The sequence below is a fragment of the Hippopotamus amphibius genome, chromosome 7 (genome assembly GCF_030028045.1).
Source record: "Hippopotamus amphibius kiboko isolate mHipAmp2 chromosome 7, mHipAmp2.hap2, whole genome shotgun sequence".
Taxonomy (NCBI): domain Eukaryota; kingdom Metazoa; phylum Chordata; class Mammalia; order Artiodactyla; family Hippopotamidae; genus Hippopotamus; species Hippopotamus amphibius.
Window position 1 is genome coordinate 130,336,939 of NC_080192.1, and position 27,414 is coordinate 130,364,352.

Sequence of the window (27,414 nt, forward strand, 5' to 3'; positions counted from 1 at the left end):
GGAGGTCTTTGCTGTCTTCAGGCTTATAACATTTTACTGTAGATTCAAAAATGCAAATCCACTTGCATTTATCAACAGAGCTGTTTTTTTTAAGTTCTAGAATGTGTCTATTTTCTGATAGTCAAATATTTTGCTTTCTGATGGTCTGCGGCATTAGAATAACACAGCCCAATTTTATAATACAAACAGCCCTTTTTGTGCGTAAACAAGCAACCTAACAGCTGATAACATAGAACTTGACGGGGATCAAAAAAGACGCAAGAGTTTAAAAAATTGGTCAAGAATTATTTGAATTTCCAAAAACAAAACCACAGTTACATATGGCTTCATGGTGGGAGCATGCTACCTGGTACATAGTTTACACTCAGCAAATATTTGCCAAGCAGATCAAAGGTTATTCTCTTACAAAATAAGATATCCAGTACTTTCCTAGTGCCCTGATGAAACTTCAGTATTAAAGGCAGCCTTCAGAAAACGCACCCAGTCTAGTCATCTGGATTTACTGTTAAAATCTCATCTTTTCACTGAGCTTAAACACAGTGAGACTGAAAGCCATTATGTGACACTCTGGCTGCTTAATTTGGGCACACAGAGAATAGCATTGTTCAGAGGCGTTGGTCTCCTCAGAATCGGCAAGAATTTTTCTGGGACTTTATGACATAATCTGAACAAGCCCTCTTTGTATCAGTCATCACAAATTGCCTTTTGTCCTTCACTTTTTGGAATCTTCGCAGATCTTTCTCTTCTTTCTAAGCTATCTTGTTTGCTTGCTAACTGTAATTTAGAACAGTGGTTCCCAACTACAGCAGGACACAGTTTTCCTACCATTATTCATTATTCATATTTTGTCTCTCAGTCTCCACATCCTAAACACAAGCGTGGGGGGTCTTGTGGCCCAGCCCACCACTAATTATTCCTCTGGGAACTTTACCTGTTATTAGCCATGATCTCTCATTTTTCCTACTTTCCCATTCTTCCTGTCTACCAGAAAGAACTTCTCAGGAAGTTTTCATCATTCTCTCTGACTGCCTATAGTTAATATCAGTGTACTGTCTCCTGCAGCTCAGAGTTTTTCATATCACATTCTATAAATACTTCCTGAAAACCTGCTCTGTGTCAGGCACTGGGGACAGAGCAGATTAGAAAATAGGCAAAAATTCCTGCCCTCTTAGAGCTGACATTTGAGTAAGGTAAGATAGAAAACAAACAAAACGAATAAGTACGTAGTATCTCAGGAAAATAAAGCAGGTTAGGGAAAGGGAGTGCTGGGTGGAGAGGGGTGGATCCAGAGGGATTTCAGTTAAACAGGTTACTCAGATAAAGCTTCTCTGAAATGGTGACATGTGAGCAAGGACTTGAAAGATGTGATGGATATCTGCAGGAAGCCATTTGGGTGCCTGGAAGATCATTGGGCAGAGGGAACAGCACATACAAGGAGCATGCCTGTAATACTTGAGGAACAGCACAGAGGCCAGTGTGTCTAGAACAAGGGAGGAGCGAGAGGAGGAGGAAACGAGGACAGACGGGTATCCGTGGAGATGGGAGAGATTGTTTAGGTTCTTGCGGGCTGATTGTAAGAACTTTGGCTTTTGCTTAGAGTGAGAAGAACCCATTGAAGGGTTTTAATCAAAGGACTGACGTGATCTGCTGTGTTTTAATAGGATAGCTCTGGCTTGCTAGATTAAATTGGGGGTTTAAGGGCAGGGGTCAGAGCAAAGGGACCTGTTAGGAGGTTGGTTCAGCAATCCAGGCGAAAGATGGCGGTGGCTTGGATCAAAATGATGGTGGTGGATGAGGTAAGAAGTGGTCAGATCATGGACCGCTATTATCTATTTTGAAGACAGAGCCACAGGTGGATTGAATGTGAGGTGTGAGAAGAAGGCAATATCAAAGATGTCTCTGGTTGCCTGAGCAACCAGAGAGATGAAATTGCCATTAGCTGAGCTAAAACATAGTGAAGGAGGAACAGGTTGGGGGAAGATGATTAGAGTTTTAAATATCTTACCTTCATTCACCTTTTAGATACCCAGTGCAGGTACTGAGTAGGCAGTAGAACACATGGTGGAGTTCAGAGGAGCTGTTTGCGCTGGAGTATAAATTGGGGGGAGTGCATCAGTACATAGATGATATCTAAAGCCATGAGACTGGACGAGATCACCAAAGGAAGAGACATGTTCCAAGGACTGAGCCCTAGGATTCCAACATTAAGTCTGGGGAGATGAGGAGGAACCAGAAAAGGAGACTGAGAAGGATTGACCAGTGAGGTGAGAGGATACGAGGTGAGGTGATCACCTAGAAGCCAAGTGAAAAAGGATTTGAAAAAGGAGGGGGGTAAAAAAAAAAAAAAGAGGGAGTGATCAACTGTCACAAATGCTAGTGATCTGTCAAGTAAAATGGGGTAACTTTTGCTAAAGGAGGAAGCTACCTGGGGCTTTTAGGAAGCTCTTCTTTAAACTAAAATATTTGAAAATGATTATAATATATAATTTTCCAGCTATATTCAGTAAATGTTTTTATATAGTAATATAGACTCTTTGGTATTTGTTGAAATCAATTCTATGGGTGCTTGAAAAGACTGTGTATTCTCTTGTTTATATATTCACTATAGGAGGCCTCTTAATGGTGTTCAGATCTTTCATAGTCTTACTAATTTTCATTGAGAGAGAGATTTAAAATCTACCACTTTAATTACAGATTTTTTAGTTTTTCTTCTTTTTTTTTTCTTTATTTTTTAGAGGAGGTAATCTTTTTTTTTTCTTTTGTTTCCAAACTGCTATTTACTTGGATTTGTGTAGGGATCATTGTTTTATGGTGTTTGGGGTGGGGTTTTTTTTTCATTTTTTATTAGAGTATAGTTGTTTTACAATGTTGTGTTTCAGGTGTACAGTAAAGTGAGTCAGTTATACATATACATATATCCACTTTTTAAAATTTTTTTTCCCACATGGACCGTTACAGAGCATTGAGTAGAGTTCCCTGTGCTATACAGCAGGTTCTTGTTAGTTTCTATTTTATGTATAGTAGTGTGTATATATCAGTCCCAATCTGCCACTTTATCATGGAGGTAATTCTATCATTTTTTATTTTACACTTTGAGGCTCTCCCATTAGTTGCAAATAAAATGGGTTATTATATTTTCATGAATTGTTTATGATGTCATCTTATACAGATCCTTGGAAGCCTATTTTGTCTGTTGCTAATGAATCCTCCCCCACTGCTCTTTTATATTTTGCATTTGTATGGTTTTTTCCAGCTCTTTACTTCTAACATTTCTTAACTTTACGTATTAGGTGTCTTTGTGAATAGCATCTAGCTGAATTTTTTTGTCCAATCTAGAATCTCTCTTTTAACTGATAGATTTAAGCCACTTACATTTATTAGAACTATTTTATACTTTTACTTATATCTATCTTATTTGACATTTTCTATTTACCATGCATTTTCTTTGCTTCTTTTTTAAAAATGCACATTGAACTTATCCCAACTTATTCATTATTATTATAGTTATTTTCAACTGTCAACAATTTTTTTTCAAATAATTACTGGTATTTTTGCACACCATTCCTTTTTCTTTTTCTTTTTTTCTACCACTCCTTACACCTCTTTTTTTCCTTTTTATTCATTTTTTTTTTCCCAAAGTACATTTCTTAATGATTCCTTTACTCACATCTGCTAGTGGTAAATGCTCTCAAACTTTGCCTGAAAATGCCTTTATTCCTCTGTCTTCTGTGAACAATAGTATAGTTAGAATTCTAGTTTGATAGTTGTTTTTTCTCAACACCCCCTATTATTGGGTTGAGTTGTGTGTGGCCAGTCTGATTGCTGTTCCTGTGTAGTTTTTCTGCTCTTTCTTTCTTACTAATTCAACAGATTTTTTTCCCTCCTTGGTGTTTTGCAGTCTAGATATGGGTTTATTTTTACTTTTTCCCTAATCAGGAGTCATTGTTCCTCCTGAGTCTGTGGAGTTGTAGCTTTCAACAATTCTAGAAAATTCTCAACATTACAGTCTCAATTCTTACCACTTCGCATTCTTTCTATTCTCCCCTCCTAGACTCCCATTAGATGTATGTTGGGTATTGTAATTCTGTCCTCTTTATCTTTTAACTTTCATTCTATGTTTTCCATCTTTTTGTCTTTCTGGGCTGCATTCTAAGTAATTTCTTCAGCTCCATTTTCAGATTTACTAATTGTTTCTTCAGATGTGTTTGATCTGCTACCTCATCTATTAGTTTATTATTTCCTTGATACTATTTACCTTTTTGTTTGTTTCTTTTGCAGATTTTTATTTGTTTCTGTTGTGCTTTTTAGATACTAATCAGGGTTTCAAATCCTTCATATAGTCTTGAGTACTTTAAACATATATATTTTACATCTCCTTTAGCTCTAATTCTCATTTTTTTATGAATGGTGGATTGTTCCTTGTTTTTTGTAATTTTTTACTTTGAACTCACCCTTAGTGAGACTTGGTTTTTCTTTGTAAATCCTGTGCAACAAAGGTTGTGACAGTGACCCTCTAGACCAGTTGTACATTTTCTTTAGCCAAGCACCCTGAAGGTGTCAGCAGCTAAGGACCAATTTTTGTGTTAATCCATCAGTTCAGGAATTCTTGAACTCCAGATTTATGTGAGATGCAGCCCCAGCATTTCTGTTCTTTACCCAGCAGGGACTGAATGCTTCCTTGCCATCTCACTGTTCTGGCAGGAGGATTCTTTTCCTAGCCCACCCTGTTGTCTTCAGTCTCCAGCCAGAGTCTCCTCTCATTAGCCAAACCCAGGTGGAAGCCAACTAAGAAGAGGGCTTACAAAAGCTGCCTTAGAGGTTGGCCTCCTTGCAATACGGAGCAGAGCAGGGGAAAGATGAGAAATGGGTCTGGGGACAACACAATAGTCTTCCATTCGACAAGTTTTTCCTGACTTCCATGGTCAAAACACTGCTAAGTGTGATATGAGACTGTTAGACACAGTCCCCAACCTCCATTGGGAGAGACAGACATACTAACTATATACAGATGAGCGACAATACGCATTACAGTTTAAAATTAGATGCATTAAAATATAGATGCAAACCAGCACCATGGAAACATGAAGGAGAGGCAGTCTGGGGCATGGGAAAAGTCTTCCCAGAGTAGGATTGTGTGAGCTCTGCCCTGAAGGGACACTGAGATACCGTCTGTGCAGAGAAGGGCCCTGGACAGAGGCGACGGCAGGAGTGGAAACGGCCGCGCCGTGAAGAGAGGGTACAGTTTTTGAGGACTGAGCCCAGGCCAGAGTGGCTCGAAGGTGGGCTGCACAGAGGCAGGCCGCTTCTGGATTATGGAGACTCCGGAGCCCTGTGTTCCCCCCGAGCTAGGACTTTATTCTGCAGAAAACAGAAGCGATTGAACATTCTATCAGGGGAAGACATGATAAAAAATGCAGCATGCTGGCTTGAGCTGTTCAATATAAATATAATGTGAATCACAAATACAAGCCCATATGTAATATAAAATTTTCCAGCAGCTACATTTTAAAAAGTAAAAAGAAAGAGATGGAATTAATTTTAATACTTATTTTTACTTAACCCAGCATTATCCAAAATATTATCATTTCAGTATGTAATTGGTATAAAAATGTTTGTACTGATGCATTATTTCACATTCTGGGATATTTGTACTGGGTCTTTGAAATCCGATGTGTATTTTATACTTACAGCATTTCTCTGTTTGGACTGGCCGCGGTTCAAGTGCTCAGTGGTCACAAGTTGCTAATGGCTACTGTATCAGATGGTGCAGGTGTAGAGGATGGTGGAGGGCTGTATTCTGTCCACAAACCCTGATTGCTCCGTTCTCAAAAGATTCACTCTCCCCTCAAAGCAGAGGGTTCTATGGTCAAAAAAGTGTTGGGAACTCTGGGTTCACTCAAATTAAGTGTTTCTTTAGAGCAGGGTTTCTCAGAGCCTAGAATGCTGATGTGCCTTGTGACCCCAGAAGAGAAATGCATCTTCAGCTTTTAGATTCATTTGACCTTCAGGTCAGGAATGCATTTTAGTATTTGCTAGATTTGAGGGGGAGCAGAGAGCCTGGAGGCAAGCAGAGGTGGAAATGCAGAAGGAAACACCAGGGAGAGGAGAGTGACAGAGGCTGAGGGAGAGACTCAGGTGCTGGGAGCAGCAGCTCGTCACAGGCGTCAGGGCTGTGGGCAGGTGCGGGCCGGTGCAAGCTCCCAAGGGGTCTCTGCGTTTGGCGATGCCCAAGGTCATCACTACCTTCACAAAAGCACTGTCAGTGGAGCACTGAGACAGAAACCAGAGTACCTTAACGTGGAGAAGTGACAAAGAGATCTGGGTTCGGGGGGAATGAGTGTCAGACCCCTCTAGTGTCAGACATTTGGCAGTGAGACTAGAGATGGGTGTTTGAGGCGGGAGCAGGGTTGAAGGAAGTGTGCTTGTTTGCTTTAAATATTGTGGTAGGAGGGACACATCATAGACTAGAGGGACCAGAAAGCCTGAAAATGGAAGTGTGAGGGGCAGGGAAGGATCCTGCAGGAGAGGGTGGGTTAGGGATGCTGGCTGTAGAAGAAGTAGGAGTCCCTCCTCCCCTGAGACGGGAAGGAAGCACAGGGATGAGTGAGCAGGAACGTGGGGCAGGAAGTAAAAGGGACGTCATGCCTTTATTTTTATTCCCTGACATCAGAGGGAAGAGCATCTGAAAGTGAGGGTGGGGGTCAGGTTGGAAACTTGGAGAATAAAAATTTAAGAACCATTGTAATGAAACGCAGAGGTGTCAGCTAGGACAGCAGTACAAGGATTGTCCCACATTCATCCTGATGAAGCTAATGTCGTGTATGTTCCAGCCTTAGAAACGATAAACTACCTGAGACTTTTCCTATTATTCCAAGATACTGAATAGATAGGCCAATGCTCGTGGGTTTTAACATAAATTATTGTTTCCCAAAGTGTGATATCCCGGTGGTGCACAACAGTGGCACGCAGAATAGTGCCCAGGAGGACTCGATTTATTTTAATGGTTATATGTTTATGGTAGTGACTATGAGAAGAAACATAACCAGCACATCAAACCCATGATTTCCTAGATATTTAGCTCAAACATGAACAAAAATATTACATAAATAATATGTACGTAGAGATGGTACGTGGATGTGGCAGAAGGTGAAGGTCAGAGATTTGTAAACAAACCACTAGTGACGAGGTAGGGCTGCTTTAGAAGACCTGTGTTCGCCCTGCTCGTCCCCAGCACTCACTCATTCCTGCAGGTCTCCCCGGCAGAACAGGATGAAACACAGTCCCCAGAAAAGCTTGATCAGTTTGAACATGACAGTGGCCCTGTGATTTCTTGGTAGCACCAAACGTGACCTGCCTCAATTTTTGTTTGACTGTGGGGGTAATTTTTTTTTTAAAGCTGCCGGCGACATGTGCAGAAAATAGAACAGCTGTCTTCATGAGAACTATCTATCTGTAAGCCCAAATCTATACAAAATATGTAAAAATTCAAAAGCAGTCAGAAAGAGACATTTGGCAGTGAGACTAGGGATGGGTGTTTGAGGAGGGGATGCCCTATACCTACATGCCTATACATACCTAACTAAAAATTTCCACAGGACAATACTTACCGATCCTGTGCACGTGGTAGTTTCTATTTATTTATGAATTTTAAAAGGCCGGTCTGACCCTGGCCTTTTCCGCCTCTGTGGCTCTGTGCATTTGTCCCCTGTGGGGGTCCAAACACTGCCATCTGCGCCGGGCCGGCCCTGCTCCTGCAGTCTCCACTCCCTGGACCTTCGTGCTGCCTTCGTGTCTCTCCTGCTTCAGACGCGCACTGCTGCCACCTCATGTTGTCCCTTGCTGGGCACCTACCTGCTTTTTCTTTTTGTCTGAGGAAGGGCTGTCTGAGGCCTTTCCCCTCCCACTGCACGTAAGGCAAGCGCTCTGCTTCTTACTGATTGAATCTGGGGTTAACGTCACTTTCCCGTGGGACAGCGAGCTCAGCTCCTGTGTGCCTGTACGCTGATCCCGAGTGAATGGGGTACTTCTCACCCCGATGCCCTGCGAGACTGCCCGGGACTGCCCTCAAAGCCCCCATGGCTGCAGTGTACCTCAGACCACCAGTTCCTTGTTCCAGTGGGTTAAGGCAGTGCTCTTGCTGGGAACTGCTGGGTCCTGGGAACTTAGGTTTCCTAACTGAGCACTTAACTTTGGGAAACCTAGAGAAATGTTTCTCAAACATTTTTTAAACAGCAGCTCATAGAAGTACATTGAACCTCCTCAGATACATACCTAACTAAAAATTTCCGCAGATCCTGTGCACATGGTAGTTTCTATTTATTTATGAATTTTGTTTTGTTTTTGTTTAAGAAATCAATTTATAGAATGGCCCACCTGTTATTGCTCATGACCTACAATTTGGAAAACACTGGTCTCAAGCATTTGATTCACTCAGTCATTACGATACTTTGAAAATGTTTCAAGATGGCGAGAATAGCATAGATTCTTCACAAGCTCAGCACAGTTCTCATTTCTGAAAGGCCATTTCTGAAAATCCTTCATTCTGTCATTACTTATTTGGGAAAGAAATGCGGACCACATTGAGCTGTTACAGGCGTTGCTAGTTTGTGGCTCTGGAATGGCTTCCACAGGTGTGCACTGCTTGCCAGGGTCCCAGGGCCCTTGGGCAGGCCTTGTGGTTCTTTCAGGGCAACATTTGCAAACCCAGTGCATCTGCTGATTCATGTCTGTTTTCTCCCAAGAAGATGAAATAATATTTTGAAACTCTACCCTGCTTTTCCACAGGGTGTGCTGACCTCCAAACCCTGGACACCATGCAGCCCGTCGAGAGGAAGAGGCAGGGCTACATTCACGAGCTGATTGAGACTGAGGAGCGGTACGTGGATGACCTTCAGCTCGTCGTGGAGGTGAGGGGCTCCTTAGGGAGTGGGGCCTCACAGCGAGGTATCACCTTTGACGAGTGACAGGAACTCTCACACCCTCAGGTGCTTCCTCTGCCCCTTAGAGAGGCCTTGAAGATCTCAGGCCAGCTTTTTCTCCAGATTAGGTAATTCAGTCTGAAGAGAGAGAGAAAAGGCACTCGGTGTCTCCATCGGATGTGCTAGAGGCCCCATCAGGAAGGACAAGGGTACGGAGTAGGTGGGAAGGGTACAGAGTAGGTGGGAACCCTCTGAAGCAAACCTATGTGAAACTTTTCTCTGAGGATGTCTGCACTGCTGTTCTGACACCTGACGTTTTCATAAAGTCTAATTATTTCCAGAGGAATTGTGAGGCAGTGGGAGTGTTCACCTAACATTTGTATCCTTTTGGAAAACCAAATAGCGAACTGTAACATATTTCCCAAATCTCATACCTTTACTGTGTGTTTGTGCCTATTAATGTTGCCAGTGACCCCTAAGCCAAAGGCAGCTGTTAGAGCAGCACTTCTAAATGATATGTGTTTGAGTAAACAGAGTAAGACTTTACTTTTATTATACTTTCGTTTTCCATGGTTTTAGTTCCCATGAAATGTGTCAAGGCCCTCAGATAAGACCAGTTAAATTTAAAAAAAAAAAAAAAACTAAAAAACCATACTTAAAGAGAACAGGTGTCCCCCCACAGGCCCAACAGGTGCACTGTCTACCTGGCCGTGACCTCGAGAGCACATGGTGCAGAGGCCGAGTCCTCCTGCATCTGCCCCAGCAAAGCCTGCCCCTTAGTCATTTTCTCCCCGAAGGCAGTCTGGGATCTCAGACACGACACACTTGTTCCTCTCAGACATTCACTGTCCTGCACTTCCCGGTTGATAACGTCTATCCTCCCCTGAAGCCTATGAGCTCCTGAGAGCAGAGACCGTGTGTCCTTCGTCCTCCGTCTCCAAAATGCATGAGTTAGGTGTGTTTATGTCTGTACTTCTCTGACCAGGACAGATGGCCTGGAAGAAAAGCCCGTCTTCTTTATTAAGCCCTTCAAGTGTCAGCCCTGCTGCTGGTCAGACTCCATCCTGAGGGGTTGTAAATGGGTGTGGAGAACCGCTCTGACTAGCACAGAAGGTGAACAGGGGCCGGGTGCTCACCCCCTCTCGGACCACTCTCTTAACCACTCGGACCATGGTTATTCCCACTCTGCCCACCTCTCAAGATGCTCTGAGGGGTGAGGCGTCATGTCAGGGTCCAGGGGTTAAGGTGAAAAGCACTGTCCACAGGTGAGGGCTTCTCATTACCGTTCCCACGGAGGTCCCCAGAGGACCCGGCCACGTCACCCTCCTCTGCTTACCTCACTGAGGCTGACGCAAAACAGGCATATAGAGCAAACAGACTAACCTAAATCAATCTGCAGATGAAAGAACCATCAGATGCTTTCCTTGTCCTTTAGAAGCAACCTCAGAGCAGATCAACCTTGTTTCCAGGGCTCTCTCTCATGGGAGTGTCTGGGCATTTTCAGCCTGATTCTGGAACTGTAGAGGTTTAGAGATGTCACTTCATAGCACTTTTATCTGAGTTCTTTGAATCCAGGCTCAACTCAATGCAGTAAACATTAATTTAGAACAATTTCAATAGAGAGTAACGTCATGTATATTTTGGAGAGATTACATGTGAGAAGAGTTGTCTTACGTGACTTCACCGTTTCCTTAAGGCTTTTAAAGTCATTCCCTAGTTGTTTAGTGGAAACTTGAACTTAGAATCAAAAAGAGTTGTGTTTTAGTTCTGGCCCCTCCATATTCTAGCTTTGGGACCTTGAGCAAGTCACTCTCTCAGCCTTTATTTCTTCACGGGTCAGCTGGGAATAGTAATACCTGACTCAGCATGACGTACATCGTCCATGGAATGCTGATTTTAATTGAGAAACCCACACATGTGTGCATGTACGTACATACAAGCATATGCACGTATGTGCATATCAGAACTTTATGAAACCTTAGTGCTGTGGATTACCAGTGGAAAGTGTCATTTCCCCTTGGGTCAGCCGGCCTCTGAAATCCACATGTGCTTGGTGGCCAGTCTTGGGGGTAGGATAAGGCATCACTGTTTCCTTTGCTGCACTTCTCACAGACTGCTTCCAGAACCCTGAGGTGCTCAGCCTGACCATGGTCATGCTCCCTCTGTTCTGCAGGCCCTTCCGGTGTGTGGGTGCTATATGCCCATGGTTTATTTAACCTGTATAACATCCCCAGGGAGATAGCTATGAGAATCTCCTCTTCTTTATGAGACTGCTGGGTTCCGTCCTTAGAATTGGCCCTGATAGGGGCCAAAATAGCAAAAGGTAAGGAAACTATGCAATTTAAAATTTAACAATCACCATGTGTTTATTTAAAAGTACCATCGTCTTCCTAGTTTTCGTGTATGAAGATAACTTTCGCTTAGACCACATAGGCTGTGTAGTGCGCTTAAGCTAACTTCTTTCTCTTGTGTTCTGAATTTAGGTTTTTCAGAAACGAATGGCAGAGCCAGGTTTTCTCACGGAAGCAGAAATGGCCTTGATCTTTGTTCACTGGAAGGAGCTCATCATGTCTAACACAAAGCTGCTGAAGTGAGTCGTGAGCATCCCCTGTCGCTGCAGCAGAGGCCCGCAGTCCCCAGACTGAGACTCACACCTAACTCTCTGCAGCCAGGGCTACCGAGCAAGAACTTTTACTGTTTTCTGTTCCCTCTGGCTTTTTATTTTATTAGCATTTTATGAAATGCTGTCTGACTATAAAATGCGTAATTACTGAAGTAAAGAAATATAACAAAGACAATATTTGATTAAGCAAACTTAAATCATTAAACAATATATTAACATATGATTCTTAAATATACTTGACTCTGTATCCGATAGAGTCAGGAGAGAAGCTGCAGCTTGTGGTCCAGACATAACTGGCTGGTCTGGCAGTCCTCTAAGTCCACTGTGAAATTCTGTTCCCTGTGCTGATTTTCTGTCCCTTAGGTCCGTGAGGACAGGCTCCTGGGGGGAGGCATGAGCGGTCCCAGCGCTCGCTGCCTCTCCGCCCTCCTTGGGGCTCAGCAGCTCTCTGGGGACGATGCCTGCCTCCACCTCCACCTCCACACCTGGCCTCCTGCTCCCTTATTTCCCCACAAAGGATGGGAATTTCTTTCTTCTTGGTTCAGCCAAAAACAAGTTAGAAAATTTTCAAAAGAGACTTTGCTAAGAAACTAAGTTGAAACTGAAATAATTCCAAAGACCTAGAAACACCCAAGTGCACAGGCTTCATTTTCTTCTCCTTCTTTGCTAACAGTTCAGCCGGGTTGGCTTGGCAGGCAGAGCTCTAGGTCCTAACTGCCTCCTCCTCCTGACTTTTCCCTCCCGGTGCCAGAGATTTTTAGGTAACTCACTGGTTGTCATTACCATTAGTCTCCCAAGATATTCATCCTTCATTTGTGAAGGACATTCAGTTAGAAACTGGAAGTGAGAGAGTGTGTTGGTTGCAGGGCCTTGCGGGTACGGAAGAAGACTGGGGGTGAGAAGATGCCCGTGCAAATGATTGGGGACATCCTGGCAGCTGAGCTGTCCCACATGCAGGCTTACATCCGGTTCTGCAGCTGTCAGCTGAATGGAGCAGCTCTGTTACAGCAGAAGACAGATGAACATGCAGACTTCAAAGAATTTTTAAAGGTAACTCATTCTGGGAACGTGGGCAGGCCAGCCCCCAGGGGGCAGAGGTGTGTGGCAGCACGGTGGGGAACCTCAGCGGTGGAGGAGGGCATGTCCATCACTCTCCAAAGGAAACACACATATAGCAAAGAATTTTCTGATTGCTTTGAGTTCCCTTTCATATTGAATTGATTTTTCTTGGCACTGGGACCATGATTTTGCCCATCTTAAATAGCAGAGTGTTTTTTTTAAGCCTACTTACGTAAATCAGCTACTTTATACTCCAGAAAACATCCAGAATGTCACTTTATTAATTTTGTAAATTGTATGTATTTTATGCCCATCTTATTCCAGAAAGAATATAAAATAGTTTACTTAAACGTATAAAATACAAGATAAAATAAAATTTAAAATAAGCAGATGGGGAGTTCCCTGATGGTCCAGTGGTTAGGATTCAGTGCTTTCACTGCTGTGGCCTGGATTCAATCCCTGGTTGGGGAACTGAGATCCCACAAGCTGCGTGTTGCAGCCAAAAAAAAAAAAAAAGTGTATGAATAAAATGGGACAAAAGGAAATGAGAGTCGGAAAAAAATGGTGACCCCAAGAATTAGGGTAATGAATCAAAGCACATCTGTGATCCTACACATATACAAGAAGTGTACACAGATGTCATGAAACCTTCCAGAAACCAGTGAGAAGACAGAAAACAATTGGTTCCATGATGCCATGGTCATAAATTAAAAACAAGCAGTTGGTAAGGAGAAGTAATGCTAGAACTATACTCAGAAAGTAAACTATGTGTATATTCACTGCATATAATATAATGACTCAGCAACATCCTTACACAGATACAATAATGAGCTTCGTATGTCTGGTTACATAATAGAAAACCACATTTTGATAAGTCATTTTTATTGATGTTGTTCAGTAATAGAAACTGTTACTACACTTGTTAAAATGGTGAGGGAAATTAAAGAAATATCTGTTTTCTTCCTTTCTTGCATTTTTAATTGCTTTTTTGGTTTTGAAGTACTGCATATTGGGATCGAGTATACAGCCACAGTAGTACTTTATGGGAAAATGCATAATTTTAATATTTTTCTTATCAGAAAAGAATGGAAACATAAGCATAAAATATAAGATATATAGGCAGAGGATAAAATTCTAAACAGAAAATAGAGGAAGTAATAAAGATAAAAAGCACAAGTGATATCAAAATATCCAAGAACAGGTACACTGGAAAATATAACTCTGCTAAATCTAATAGAAAAAGAGAAAAAAAAAAACAGGTAAAAACAAGAATAGATACAAAGTTATTTCTTAAAATAGAAGGGTATATAATTAAAATATATGCTAATAAATATGAAAACATTAACAAAACTTGTAGTTTTCTCTTAAGGTTTGAAAACTGGTTCAATAAGAATAGAAAATCTGAAGATACTATTAAACAAGGGGAAAAACTGAGTAACTTACCCCAAAAAGAGGAGCTAGTTTCACTTGGTGAATTTAATGGTGAATTCTTCACAACAATAAAGGAATAGATTATTCCATATTATATAAACTGTTACAGATCCCTGAAAAAAATAGAAAGCCTACCTAATTCATTGTATAAGGCAAAAGTGGCTCTGACCCCCAAGGCCCATTTTTGTATTTGTATTTAATTACAAAAATGAAAAAGTTACAACCTAATATCTTTTATAAATATAGTTGTTAAAATCTGAATTAAAATAAAAGTGAAGGGACTTCTTTGGTGGCACAGTGGTTAAGAATCTGCCTGCCAATGCAGGGAACATGGATTCAATCCCTGATCCAGGAAGATCCCACATGCTTCAGAGCAACTAAGCCCTTGTGCCGCAACTACTGAGCCCGTGTGCTGCAACTACTAGAGCCCATGCTCGGCAACAAGAGAAGCCACTGCAATAGAAGCCCACACACCACAATGAAGAGTAGCCCCTGCTCGTCACAACTAGAGAAATCCCACGTGCAACAATGAAGACCTAACACAGCCAATAAAAATAAATAAATTTATAAAAAAATAAAATAACAGTGAATAAAATTAAGTATTACATGAAAAGAAGAGTCTATCATAACCAAATAGGATCAGTTCTAGGAGGAAACACAATATCATTCTTTCCAACAAGACAGGCTTCAGAATTGGACTCTCGGTCTGAAATACCAGCCCCAACACTGACCACTGTTGACCAGGGAAAGTTTGGTGCCTGCAGTCCCCTTATCTGTAACCTGGAGATAATCAGATAATACTTTTAAAGTACTTTAGCACAGAGACCAGCATATAGTAAGCATTCAATAAATGCTAATTGTATTTATTTATCTTATGATGATCTCAGGGATACAAAAATGTTTCAGTATAAGGCACTGAGGACAGAACCCTTCAGTGGGTAGAAGGCAAGGGGTTGCCTAGAAATGAACTAAAACAGAAAGAAACCAAGATCACAGAAACAAACATTAATCAAAATAACTAGATAAATGTGGAATTATGAGTATATGTGAATGTTTTATTGAGTAAAATAGAGTAATAATAGAATTAAATGTAGGACATTTACCCTCTAAATCATAGTAAAAGATATAAAATTTTTTCAGAATAGTGATAAAAATAACTATAAATAGGACATCAGTGTCAGACTCCCCTGGTGGCACTGGGGAAGTAGTTAAGAATCCACCTGCCAATGCAGGGGACATGGGTTCTATCCATGGTCTGGAAAGATCCCACATGCCTTGGAGCAACCAGCCCCGTTTACCACAACTACTGAGCCCACGCACCACAACTACCGAGCCCACGCACCACAACTACCGAAGCCCGAGCACCTAGAACCCATTCTCTGCAACAAGAGAAGCCACCACACTGAGAAGCCCACGCACCACAACACAGAGTAGCCCCTGCTCTCCACAGCTAGAGAAAGCCCAAGAGCAGCAATGAAGACCCAAATGCAGCCAAAAAAAAAAAAAGACATCAGTGTTGCCACAATTGTAATAATAGCAAACAGTAAATAAAAAGTTGGTCTCATAATGAAAGGCATTAGAAAGCAGATCTAACAAGCTGTGTTCTAAAATATTACTTTTTAAAAGACTCAGAAACTAAAGAAATAAATAGCATGAAGATGCTTATTTTAGAAACATACGTAGATAGATCCAGAAACAAAAGGAGGGGCAATTTAAATATTCCATAGTGGGAAATAATTAGGTAAGTAATAGTAAATGTATTTTCAGTCATTAAAGATGATCATCCTAGAGTAATAGCTACTCTATTAGATCCTGTACCAGGAGTAGAAACAAATAAATGTGGTCCTTGGCCTCCTGGAGTTAACAGTCTGGGTGGGAGGTCATAGAGACACCTCAAACGTATGCCTCTACCTTTGTTACCCAGTCCAGATGTGGTGTGATGATAAAGGAAGTTTTGGGTGCTTTTGGGGGCTTGAGAAGGATCACTGAAAAGGAGAGGAGGCGTCAAGAAGGGGAGAGCCTGGACTGGAGGAGGCTAGTCTGAGTCTTCAGAGATAAGTATGAATTCGCCAAGTGAAGAAAGAGCAGAAGGGACATTGTGAACCTTACTCGTAGCAGCTGCTCAGTAAATGTATTGTTACGAATGAAACAGGGTGATGAGCAGGCAGAGCTGGGGGAGATCAAGAGCTACTTAGAAGACAGATTGGCGTCAGTGGTGACTCCAAGGTGTGTGTGGGGGAAGGTGGGTCGGTGCAGAATGGTGTTTCCAACTCTGATAGGAATAGAGGTAGAAGAGGATGCTTTTATGAGGGAAGACAGGGACTTCATTTGGGGGTATGTTGAGGTATTGAGGTGCCCTTGGGACATCCAAGTGAGACAGAGAGTAATTCGGCAAGTGTAGAGCTCCATAGATGGTCTGGGTTATGCTGTGGGACTCAGCTGTGGGGGATCTTGGGCAGAAGAGAGGAAAGGAGTGAGGAAGACAGAAAAGGTCAGTGGGCTGGGAAGACAGCCAAGAGAGCGTGGTTCTGGAGGCAGTGGAGAGAGGGATCACACAGGCTGTCAAATGCACGTAAGAAAGAACTGAGAGCATCCGCCTGGTTTGGCACGTGAGGTGGGATATTCCTACTGTTAACCTGATATGTAGCATTTTGGATCCTGAGGTTTTAAAAGAAATTAGGAATCTAAAAGATGGTCAAAGTTAGGAGTATAGCCAATGTCTCCTTGTTTTCCTTAGGCTGTGATTTCCTCACGAGCCTCTCAATTATTTTGCAGAAGCTGGCATCCGACCCTCGGTGTAAAGGGATGCCCCTTTCCAGCTTCCTGCTGAAGCCCATGCAGAGGATCACCCGGTACCCCCTCCTCATCAGAAGCGTGAGTGCCCGGCTGGGAGAAGCAGGACCCTTCGAGGTTCACGGAGGCTGATGGTCAGGGAGCCTCCAAGTATGCCAGCCACCTACCACGTGGTCTGACTCCACTGTCTGATAGACTGGGCACTGAGTGTGTGCGCGTGCCCATGGACACACATGCAGTCTGAAGGGATAAATCCTTTGTCATTGGGTTACCTGTCCCCCCTTCCCAGGATGCTCCCTGGCCTCTCGGGGTCAAGAGTGTATGTTGTCTAGGCAAGGCAACACCCTCTAGGGCTCCAGTGTGGAGAGTCCACAGTTAGCACAACCTTGGGGCCCAGTCTTCCTACTGAGATCTGAATTCATCTATCAACGGAATATATAACCTAGACGTCCCAGGAGTCTCCAACTCTGTCCTGGAGAGCTCATCACCGTCCCCTGGCTGTGTCCCACCTCCGCCTGCTGACTACACAGTCCCTCTAAAATTCCATTCATCTTTTTGACACAAACAGTGTTGGCCTCTTGAGCTGATATGCCTTCTAAGGAGAAGGCAGACTTTCAAAGGATTATTCCACAAATAATCATTGAGGTAATTTAATCATCTTACAAAGAAAAACAGTAGAAATAATATGACTGCTGCTTTTATTGATTATGCCTTGACCACTGGTCTGTAAGCCATGTTAACTCAATATAGACCTTGTGTGACAGAGCTGAAGTCACTGTTCTGATACCAAGCAGACCCATTAATACACATTAGACCACAGTCCCTTACCTGAAATATTTGGGTAATTCAGAATGTAATTCAAATGCTGTATATTACATGACACCCCAACAAAGCCTGGGCAGCACCGATAACCAACACATTAATAGTTCTACAGTGAAATTCATGAATAATCACTACAAGTAGGCTTAATAAGTACATCTCTTCAGTTTAGATCAAGCTTTAGGCTTTCGGAGCTTTTTCACATTTTGGCACTGTAAGTGATGGACAGGAGTCACCTACTTATGGGCCCAGTAATTTCCGGAGGGACTGCACAAAGTTGCATTCTCTATGCCTTTACCTTTGGAACATTAGTGTGAAGTCACTTGAGAATGAAATGAATGCATTTTCCTACATGCTGACAACATGGTTTTATTGTGTTTTTTCTGTGGCAGGGGATTCGTTGCTTTCAGCAGGTTTTTCGGAAGGATCAGTGACCTCAAAAATATAAAGAAATGTTGCTATTCAGCAAGTTATCACACTTATCAAAGATGCAGCCAGTTTATACTGGAGGGTTCACCCTAAAGGCACAAGGCTTAAGTTACTGGGGGGAAGTAGCGAGGCACCCTTACACATATGGCCTATCTCCACATCCAGCCAGAGGGCCACCAGAGACCCACAGGGCACTTGGCCCATGTAGCACTTGGCCCACCCTCTTGTCACTGAGTCACCTGTCTCCCCGAGAACTCAGGGACCCTGAGCCTCTTAAAGGTAAATGATTGTCTCACCCACTATTGTATTTCCAGTGCCCAGCACACGCTGGTGGAGTAGGTGGAAGACATAAGACATCCCACGTGATGCAGCCCCTCTCTTCCAGATTCTGGAGAACACCCCAGAGAATCACGTAGACCACTCCTCTCTAAAGCTGGCCCTCGAGCGGGCAGAGGAGCTCTGCTCTCAAGTTAATGAAGGAGTTCGGGAGAAGGAAAATTCAGACCGACTGGAGTGGATCCAGACCCACGTGCAGTGCGAAGGGCTCGCGGAGGTGAGGCCCGCGGGGCTGAGCTGGGCGCCACTGGGCAGGCCCTGGGCGGGGAACCAGGTTCGTGCCTTCCTCGCGTGTAGACAGTCTGCGCCTCAGCTCAGCCCCTGCAGACGCAGCAGCCTGCCCCTCTTGGGTTATCATCTTCCTTTCTCATAAAGAGAGATGTTTTGAGTTCCTTGAATTCAGCTGGTGGAATCAGTATTCTGTGGGTTTGTAAGTAACTATTTTCACTGTGCCAGTCTGAACTCTGAGGAGAACTAAATGTGAGGATCTTTGTGTAAAAGTGAATGATTACAGCCACACTCCCACCTAGAAGGGCCTGCCTCACCTCCTCAGGTCCAGGGCACTGGCCTTGCCAGGGGTGCTGGGACTCACAACGTGACCGTTTCTTTCTCTTTAAGCAACTCGTCTTCAACTCCCTCACCAACTGCCTGGGGCCCCGCAAGCTCCTGCACAGCGGGAAGCTGTACAAGACCAAGAGCAACAAGGAGCTGCACGGCTTCCTCTTCAACGACTTCCTGCTTCTCACCTACATGGTCAAGCAGTTTGCTGTTTCCTCGGGCTCCGAGAAACTTTTCAGCTCTAAGTCCAACGCTCAGTTCAAAATGTATAAGACGGTGAGTGTCGTGTTCCTGGTAGTAGCAGCAGGAGCACCACGAGGTGTTTCCTTTACCTGAAGGACCTCCTTCCCAGCCCGAGCCTTTCCTGTCCTCATGGGGCGCTCTTCACCTGCCTCCGGACAGCTCACGCTTCCTTTGTCACTTCCCGGGGGAGAAGCCTGCTGTGGCTGGGCCTTCACTGCCCTTCGACAGCCGCTAGCTGGATTCCAGCTATGGATTCCAGCTTTCTCCCCAGCAGACATGCCGTGTGATCCTGCCTGCGTCCACATTGAGCATCGGGTCTCTGTAAAACCGAGGCTGCCTGGGGGAGAGACTGTGTCACGTGAGCTGCCATGGACACTTGGAGCTCCTGTCCCCACTTTAGTAACATCTGATCTACCCTAGATATTTACTTTCATGAAACAGAGGCAGTTTCTTTTCTTCTAAGTAAAGGACTCTGGAGGCCAGACCCCTCCACTTCTCAACAAGGCTCTTCAGAACAGACAATTCTCTGGACGTAGGCGGGTGGAATTTTCTGACCCATTTCACAGCCTGTGTCTTGGCCCTGATTCTTTCAGCCCATTTTCCTGAATGAAGCCTTGGTGAAACTGCCCACAGACCCTTCCAGCGAAGAGCCTGTCTTCCACATTTCTCACATTGACCGGGTCTACACCCTCCGAACAGACAACATTAACGAGAGGTCAGTCCTGACTATGTGTGACCTGCCTTGAGGCCTAGGAGAAAGCCTGACTTCTCCCTCCTCCATAACCCACCTCCAGTCCGTGCTCATGCCCTACTAACTCCCCCTCCGCCGCAGGCCACCGTCAGGCCTTGGTGTAGATGGGTCAGGTTACCTCAAATGCTTCTAACACAATTCCCTGCTTCCAGCCTCTCCTGGGATCTTATGAAGTGGGAGAGCCAGCACTTCACTTCCTACTGCAGTCCCTCAGGGGCAGTCTGTGCTCCTTCGCCTGCTCTCTGAGGCCCTCCTGTGCCTCTGGGGCTCAGTCCCATCTGTGCACTCCATCCGGAACGTCTGCCCTCCCCCACTGCCCTCCACGTGGGTGCCTTCCTCCCTCCCCGCCTGGCCAGCCTGGCATCCTCTGTCCTCCAGGTGAAGCTCCTCCTCCTGTGTGTGTGCAGCTCTCTGTGCAGTAGAACCTGTCGCTTGTGCTGAGCTGCCACTGCATCTTCCATCTCTGTGTGCCCAGCACCTGACAAGTGCCTGGTGCCGTCAAGAACTGTCTAGAAATTCTCAGCTTGATCCTCAATTAGCACACAAGTCCTTCCGTTAAATTCATGTCAGATCTGTGATTGGGGACCTCTCAAAGCCGAGGTTAGTGAGTGCAGAGCTCTGGGACTCCTGGTGGACCTGTGAGGTGTGTGAGAAAGCTGCCCGATGGCTGCACTCTGCTTCTCCTCCAGGACGGCCTGGGTCCAGAAGATCAAGGCGGCGTCTGAGCAGTACATAGACACCGAAAAGAAGAAACGGGAGAAGGCTTATCAAGGTAGTTGATGGTGCCCGGGAGGGTTGGAACCGGCCACTAGGGGGCCCTGGGGACTGGGCGGGGTCCCAGCTTCAGGGCACAGGCTGCTGCTCCTGCAGTGATACAAAGGGACAGCCTGAAAAAGCAGACTTGCTGCGAGCTCAGCAGAGCCCCCTCTGCCTCCCGCAGCTGTTTCACGCCTCCTGGGGGCCTCCCTGAGCGCCCCCCACCACCTACGACACAGACGGGGGTCATCCAGGGTGAGCCCCGGGACCTCCCTTCTCTCTGTGGCAAGGTCTCTGCGCCTCCTGCCCACACACTCTTCACTCCTGTTTCCAGGAAGGGGGTCTGTCCTTTGCATAACCAACCCCACCTCTGCTTGGTCCATTTTGCTCCATCAGACTTCACTTCTCTGGCCTGTTTCCCTTCAGCTCATCCACACTGCTCCTCCTGCCCCACCCAGCCCCTACCCCAGCCCTCCTCCAGATCCACCCATCCCCTCTCTCCAGACATGGGGTCCCGGACCCCATACTCATAGCCTTTCACTCCACTTGCTGTCCCCATCACTGTGCAGACGGCTTGCTCACGCATCAGTGACCACCCCCAACAGCTTGACTCGCTTTCCCCAAAGGCAGGAAATTGAGGCCCCTCCCTCTGCCTGGACCCCAGGATACCCCTGAGGGTCCTCCTACCACCTAATCTTCTTTCGTCATCTCCTCCCTAGCTCTGCTTCTTCCCACTGTACCCCTGAGCCCCTCTCCCTCATATGTCACAGTTTCAGTGGTCATGGCTGGCCTGCTCTCTCCACAGCCCATGCTCTGCAGACACACCTGCCTCATTCCTCCTGTGGGATTAATTAACCTCCTTCCAGAAGTAGCTCCTCCCGGGAATCTCAGTGGATGGTAGTATTGTCCTCGGCCACACACTGCCACACACTGGAAACGTTCTCCGGCCGCACCCACCTCCCCAAGGCCTCTCTGGTCAGTTGCCGGGTCCCATGGTTCTCTCCATGGTTCTCGTCCCCATCTGCCTGGTCCTGCCCTCTCCCGGGGGCACAGCCCTATTAAGACCCTCCAGTCTCCCACCAGGCTATGGCATAAGGCCCTTCCCTGACCAGTCCTCCCACTTATGTTCCTGGCTGCTGGAGTTGCAGCTCTTTATGTTTTTTTATTCAGGTTTCCCTTATTTTGTTATATACTCCTGAAAGGTATGTGAAAATTGGCTTTTGCTAATTGAATCTTATTTTAATGGTACTTTAAAGGCTTGCTATTGAAAAATCAATGATTGAATCTTTTCAGAAAGCATATAATGATCTCTTAATTGGTCAAAGATAAATCAAAGTTTTTCTTCATTAGTTTTGCTTAACACAATATCTGTACATATTGTTATGCACTTTCCACATGTTCAATTCTTTAGACATTTATTGATTACTTACTCTGTGCCAGGCCCTGTGCTAGGCTTAACTGGGCCTACAAAATGAATATGGCCCAGCCCTGCCTTCAAGGGAACTGAATGCAAGTGCCCGCTGGGAGGGCGGGCACACACAAGGGGTGGGCCATTTCTCATAGAGAAGGTTCTACTTGCTCTGAGTTTTGAAAAGTCAGTAGCTCACCAAGCAGCTTTTTTTGTTAGTTTTCAAACCCCTAAGGGCAAACCCTGCTTAACTAACTTTATATTTACCAAGATAATCTGAGTTCACTAACTCATTTCTCTCCATATTAAAAGTGTTTTTGAGTACTTCCTTAAATAGAATAAGGTCTTAAGTAAAAGTTTGTAAGCTAAAGTGTTTACATGTAATTGGAATTATGGTAGTGGTTAAGAAAGTAGCCTTTGGGGACTTCCCTGGCAGTTCAGTGGTTAGCACTCTGCACTTCCACTGCAGGGGGCACAGGTTCAATCCCTGGTTGGGGAACTAAGATCCCTCATGCTGCACAGCATGGCCAAAAAAATAATAATAAATTAAAAATAAATTTTAAAAAAAGAAAGTAGACTTTGGTATCTGATGTTTTAAGTTTTGACCTTGCCATTTATTTTTTTTTTGACCTTGCCGTTTAGAAGCTCTGTGACATAAGCATATTATAGTCATTTCTAAGACTCAGTTTTCTCATATGTGATGATGGCAGTTATAAAGAGCTACCTTGTAGAATAAATGTGCAGTTTAAATAACTTATTTAAAGGTTGAGCACATGCCTAACACAAAGTAAGTATCCAATAAATGTTAGCTGCTTTTAAGTGCTGAATGAATATGATGTGTTATGATGTTATTAATATCACTACTTGCTAGGCAGGTGAGGGGTTAATACAAGGTTGAGTAAACAATCTGTGCTCTGCCATGGCCCCTCCGGGCAGAGGGGACAGACTAACACAGAATTTCAGACCCAGCAGGCTGTGGGATGCACAGAGGAGAGAAGGGATCCGGGAGGTGAGAGTGGTCCTGCATGTTGAAGGATGTATAGGCTGCTTAATGGGCACTGATGGTGGCGAGGTACCCTAGCAGGCAACACAGCCTGGGCAAAGGCACAGAGCAGCCAGATGCTATCTGCCAGGCCTAGTTCAGTGGCAGGCGAGTCTAGGGGATGCTGGGGTTGGTCAGAAAGACAGACTGGGGGTATCTACAGCTTAGCGTCATCACTGCACTATCTGCATTCTCAGAAAAGAGATTAATGTCACTCATCTTCCTCTTTTGTAGCACGCTCTCAAAAGTCTTCAGGCATTGGGCGTCTGATGGTGCATGTCATTGAAGCTACAGAACTAAAAGCCTGTAAGCCAAATGGTAAATTCTGCTTTCATTTAACTGGCGTGGTAACTACCGTGCTCTTTGCTGATGACTCTTCTGAACATTGAATAACAGGACACTTTTAAAAAGTTGATATTTCCAGTGCCACTGAAATGGTTATTGGACCAATACTATTATCACTCTGTCAATGCCTCCTTCTCTGAGTGGAGAAAGCAGGAAGCAAGCTGCGCTGACACATGCTTGTGGGGAGCAGCCCTGGCATTCGAGCCCACACAGTCAGTCCCTCCCCAGGTTTATGATGCTGTCAGCACTGGGAACAGAGACCACAAGGCAGATGCAGGCCCTCAGGCAATGATGCCTGCAGCCATGGTCTGGAGAGAAACATCTATTTAGATCCTGCTTCTGCTCAAGGGCGCCCCTGTTGTCACATGCCACATGTATATTGGTTTGTTTTTGTTCAGGAAAGAGCAATCCATACTGTGAAATCAGCATGGGCTCCCAGAGCTACACCACCAGAACCCTTCAGGACACACTAAATCCCAAGTGGAATTTCAACTGCCAGTTCTTTATTAAGGATCTTCATCAGGATGTGCTGTGTCTTACCATGTTCGACAGAGACCAGTTTTCACCAGATGGTAAAGTATAACTTGGGGAGGGGATATGAAGGTTCCCCATACTCTAGGATCTAGGGTCTGGAAGCAGGGTGCTCAGGCTTGTTTTTACCCCAAAACACCTAAGGGCAATGACACAGGCCATGGTCCTCAGCAGTTCTTGGTGGCCACAGTGGGGCATCTTCTCAGGGGAGAGGGGGGCGTGGCCCCAGGTGCGTTTCAGGTCTTTGACCCCCCCCCGTCACCCCCGCTTACCTAATGGAAACGCTGTGCTCCTGGCACCTACTGCATGGGTGAACCATTCCCTGACCAGTAGGCAGTTTCCCTCACACAGATCCCTTGTTCTGCATGCATCCATCCATTCGCAGTACCCAACCACCATTAACCAAAAGAAGTTACTTGTTTTGAATTTGAAAGTTTTATGAGTCCTGTTTCAGACACTCCTGTGATAGTTTTTTAACAGTTTTTTAAAGAAGACTTTTGACTCTCACTTGTCTATTCACCAGATTTCCTGGGTCGCACTGAAATTCCAGTGGCAAAAATTCGAACAGAACAGGAAAGCAAAGGGCCTACAACCCGCCGACTCCTGCTGCACGAGGTCCCTACCGGGGAGGTCTGGGTCCGCTTTGACCTGCAGCTTTTTGAGCAGAAAACTCTCCTGTAGGGGCCTCGGGGATCTGCCCCCTAGGCTGGGGCTGGAGAAGAGAGCTGGTGCTGCCCCTGGGCTGGAGGAGCGTCACGCGGCTTCATCCATCACAAGGCCACGGCGCCAGGGCCTCTATTTTATTGCACACTAAATTGCTAGCAGTCTATGCAAACATGATCTTTCCTATAAATAAACCAAACCCCATAGCACAGTGCCTTGTATTAGTGTTAACATGTTCGGCTGTGTTTAGATGCCAGGGTTTCCATTTTCAGGGCTATAAAAAGTATTATGTGGAAATGCGGCATCAGACCACCAGACGTTACCACTTGGTTGAATGTGTCCACTGTGGGTGGTTTGGGTGACGCTGTAACCATTCCACACCATGTGACTTCCGCTGGGTCACAGTCACTCAGGAGGTGAAGGACTGGGAAGAAATGCTGCAGCCTCAGCGTGGGAACAGCCTGATACGGAAACAGTGTCTACTTGTGCACTGAATAAAAACAGAAGCTTGATCATTTTATTCCTGATTAGATGTTATCATTCTCTGCTGAGACAATATAGTTTGAAATCTAAGGGGGAAAGCTTGATTTACTTTAAATACTGTGAACTCTAATGATGCAGAAAATATTTTTCAACATTAATTTTCTGAAGTATAAATTATTTATGTAAATTCCTGGTTTTTTGCATATGTCATAGGACATGCATCTTTAAGCTTTATCATTGCCAATATGTACAGAAAGAGAATAAAAATATAAGTTTCTGAATGTAACTTCTTCAAAACCTGACTGATTTACTTTCTATGTGAAAGGCTTTTAAAAGGTAATTTCAGGGGTTCCTTGTAATGAAACCAAATTTCCTTTCTGCAACAGTGAGAAAAACCAAGGACAGAATGTGGAGGGGGAGGGCACAGGAGACCCCAGAGCCTCGTCTTAACTGCCATGGACTTGCTCTGTGACTCTGGTCCATCTACCTGCTGCTTCTGGGCTGGAATGGATGATCTCCGTGGGAGCTGCACTGTCCCCTTTTGAGCCCCTCTGTTTGCCTAGTTGAGTAGAAACCTCGGGGGTCACGTAGCCGTGAAGAAAACGCGCACGTATTAAAGATCATCAGCAGGCCCCTCTGGCTCCAGAAGCACCCATCTCTCCCCTGCCCCCCATCCTGTCAGAGCCACATCCACACCCGTCAGAGCTGTTAACTCGCCCTCTGGCTTTTGAAATGTGAAATTTGTCTTGAACATTGATAAAAATAAGGTCGTATACACTAAGTCCCTGGGTGGAGTACAACTGGGAAAAGATCTGCCTTTTGGAAGGAGTCACACAGGCTGCAGGAGCCCTGATTTCTCAGGGAACAGGTCTTCTCTAGCAGCTGGAAGGAAGAAAGGATTCAAATGTCCCTCCACCATAGCCCCTGTTTCTACCTAAACATAATCACTGGACGAAGAGAAACTGGAAAACATAATTCAGAATAGTCAAGTAAAAAAAAAAATCCATCATTCCAGGTATTAATCCTGGGCACTGATTGGCTAAAACATAGACCTCAAAGAAATATGCCCCAGTGTCAAAGGAAGAGACACGCGATATCGGAATCCAGAAAATTAAGTATGTTGCTTAATTTAGGGGCAGTTTGGCTGGTCAGGCTCAGCTGCACTGAGCAAAGCAAACTGCTTATCTTCTGTAGGGTTCTGGGAATCGAGTTCTGTCGGTTATGGAGGCAGGTGTGGGTTGATGTCCAGAAGTCTGCCTCTGACCAGCTGACTTTCAAAGCATAAGGCTGCCAAATGATGGGTCAGGCAGGTTTAAAACCAGTTCTGGGTTACCTGTGACCATAACTATAGGATAGTCCTTTCCTGGGACTGTGGGACTTTCTCACTGGGATGAACTGTGGCTAGTGCCATGTCGCCATGTCTAGATATGTCAGGGTTTTGGCAGATTTAGGACAGAGGAGCCTGCAGGAGGTGAGTCAGACAACTATGAAACCACAGAGGTTAGTGAATGTCAGTCCTTCCACCAACTCCAGTCACACCCTCTGACTGAGGAACACAGCTCCGCTCCTTAAGAAATCACATTCTCTCCTGACTACAACAGGAGCCTGGCTTTCTGAAGGGTGAGGAAGGAAAGGTGCTCCCTTAGACGACCTACACCTCCCGGGGAAGCACTGAGTGGCTGGAGGAAGGCCCAGCAAGCCCTCCTGCACTCTTCAGGGTACCCTGGAGGCTCCACCCTCTGAAAGGGGACCCAAGTGCTGAGCAGTCTGACTAACATCACGAAGCCTGAGTGGTTGCGAGGAGAGCAGGTGCCCTGGTGAGTGAGCATGTGCTTTGGCACCAGAGGGACTGGACTTGGGACAGAGGACACTGCCACTTTCAAACCATGCAGCTGACCTGGAGCAAGTTACCGAACCTCTGAGCTTTGTGTAATGGGAGGTGATGATACTACATTCCTGGGAAAACTTTTAAATGAATACAAAGTACCTCACGCAGTTCCTGATTCACAAAGAGAGCTCAATAAACAGTAACTTATTATTTGGATATTCCTTGTAATATTTTTCCACTTCTGGAGAGAAAAAGCATTGTCAGCATCTGAACTGTTGTATAGACACTGCAAACTGAAGTTCAGCAAAGCTTTATTACAAACGGCCTCTTACGGGGCGCGGTTCCTGGCCGCCTCACCTGTCTCCCAGCTGCAGGGTGGGCAGGTGCCGCACCAGGAC

General features: G+C 44.9%; 1 protein-coding gene across 8 annotated transcripts in view; it reads left to right on the forward strand.

Moving 5' to 3' along the window:
* The window catches only part of ITSN2 (intersectin 2), a 137,385-nt gene extending 111,919 nt beyond the window's left edge, over positions 1–25,466 (forward strand). For 5 of the 8 annotated variants that reach the window (XM_057740417.1, XM_057740419.1, XM_057740416.1 and 2 more), the window contains 11 exons: positions 8,785–8,906; positions 11,402–11,508; positions 12,408–12,591; positions 16,807–16,905; positions 18,458–18,625; positions 19,027–19,242; positions 19,803–19,924; positions 20,650–20,732; positions 23,401–23,484; positions 23,910–24,083; positions 24,566–25,466. In XM_057740417.1, the coding sequence (XP_057596400.1) occupies positions 8,785–8,906; positions 11,402–11,508; positions 12,408–12,591; positions 16,807–16,905; positions 18,458–18,625; positions 19,027–19,242; positions 19,803–19,924; positions 20,650–20,732; positions 23,401–23,484; positions 23,910–24,083; positions 24,566–24,723 (1,517 nt within the window). In that variant the 3' untranslated portion in view covers positions 24,724–25,466. Of the gene's footprint in view, positions 1–8,784; positions 8,907–11,401; positions 11,509–12,407; positions 12,592–16,806; positions 16,906–18,457; positions 18,626–19,026; positions 19,243–19,802; positions 19,925–20,338; positions 20,358–20,649; positions 20,733–21,886; positions 21,919–23,400; positions 23,485–23,909; positions 24,084–24,565 lie in introns of those variants that run through there. The other 3 variants (XM_057740421.1, XM_057740423.1, XM_057740424.1) reach the window with 3 other exon arrangements.
* The last annotated feature ends 1,948 nt before the right edge of the window (positions 25,467–27,414 follow it).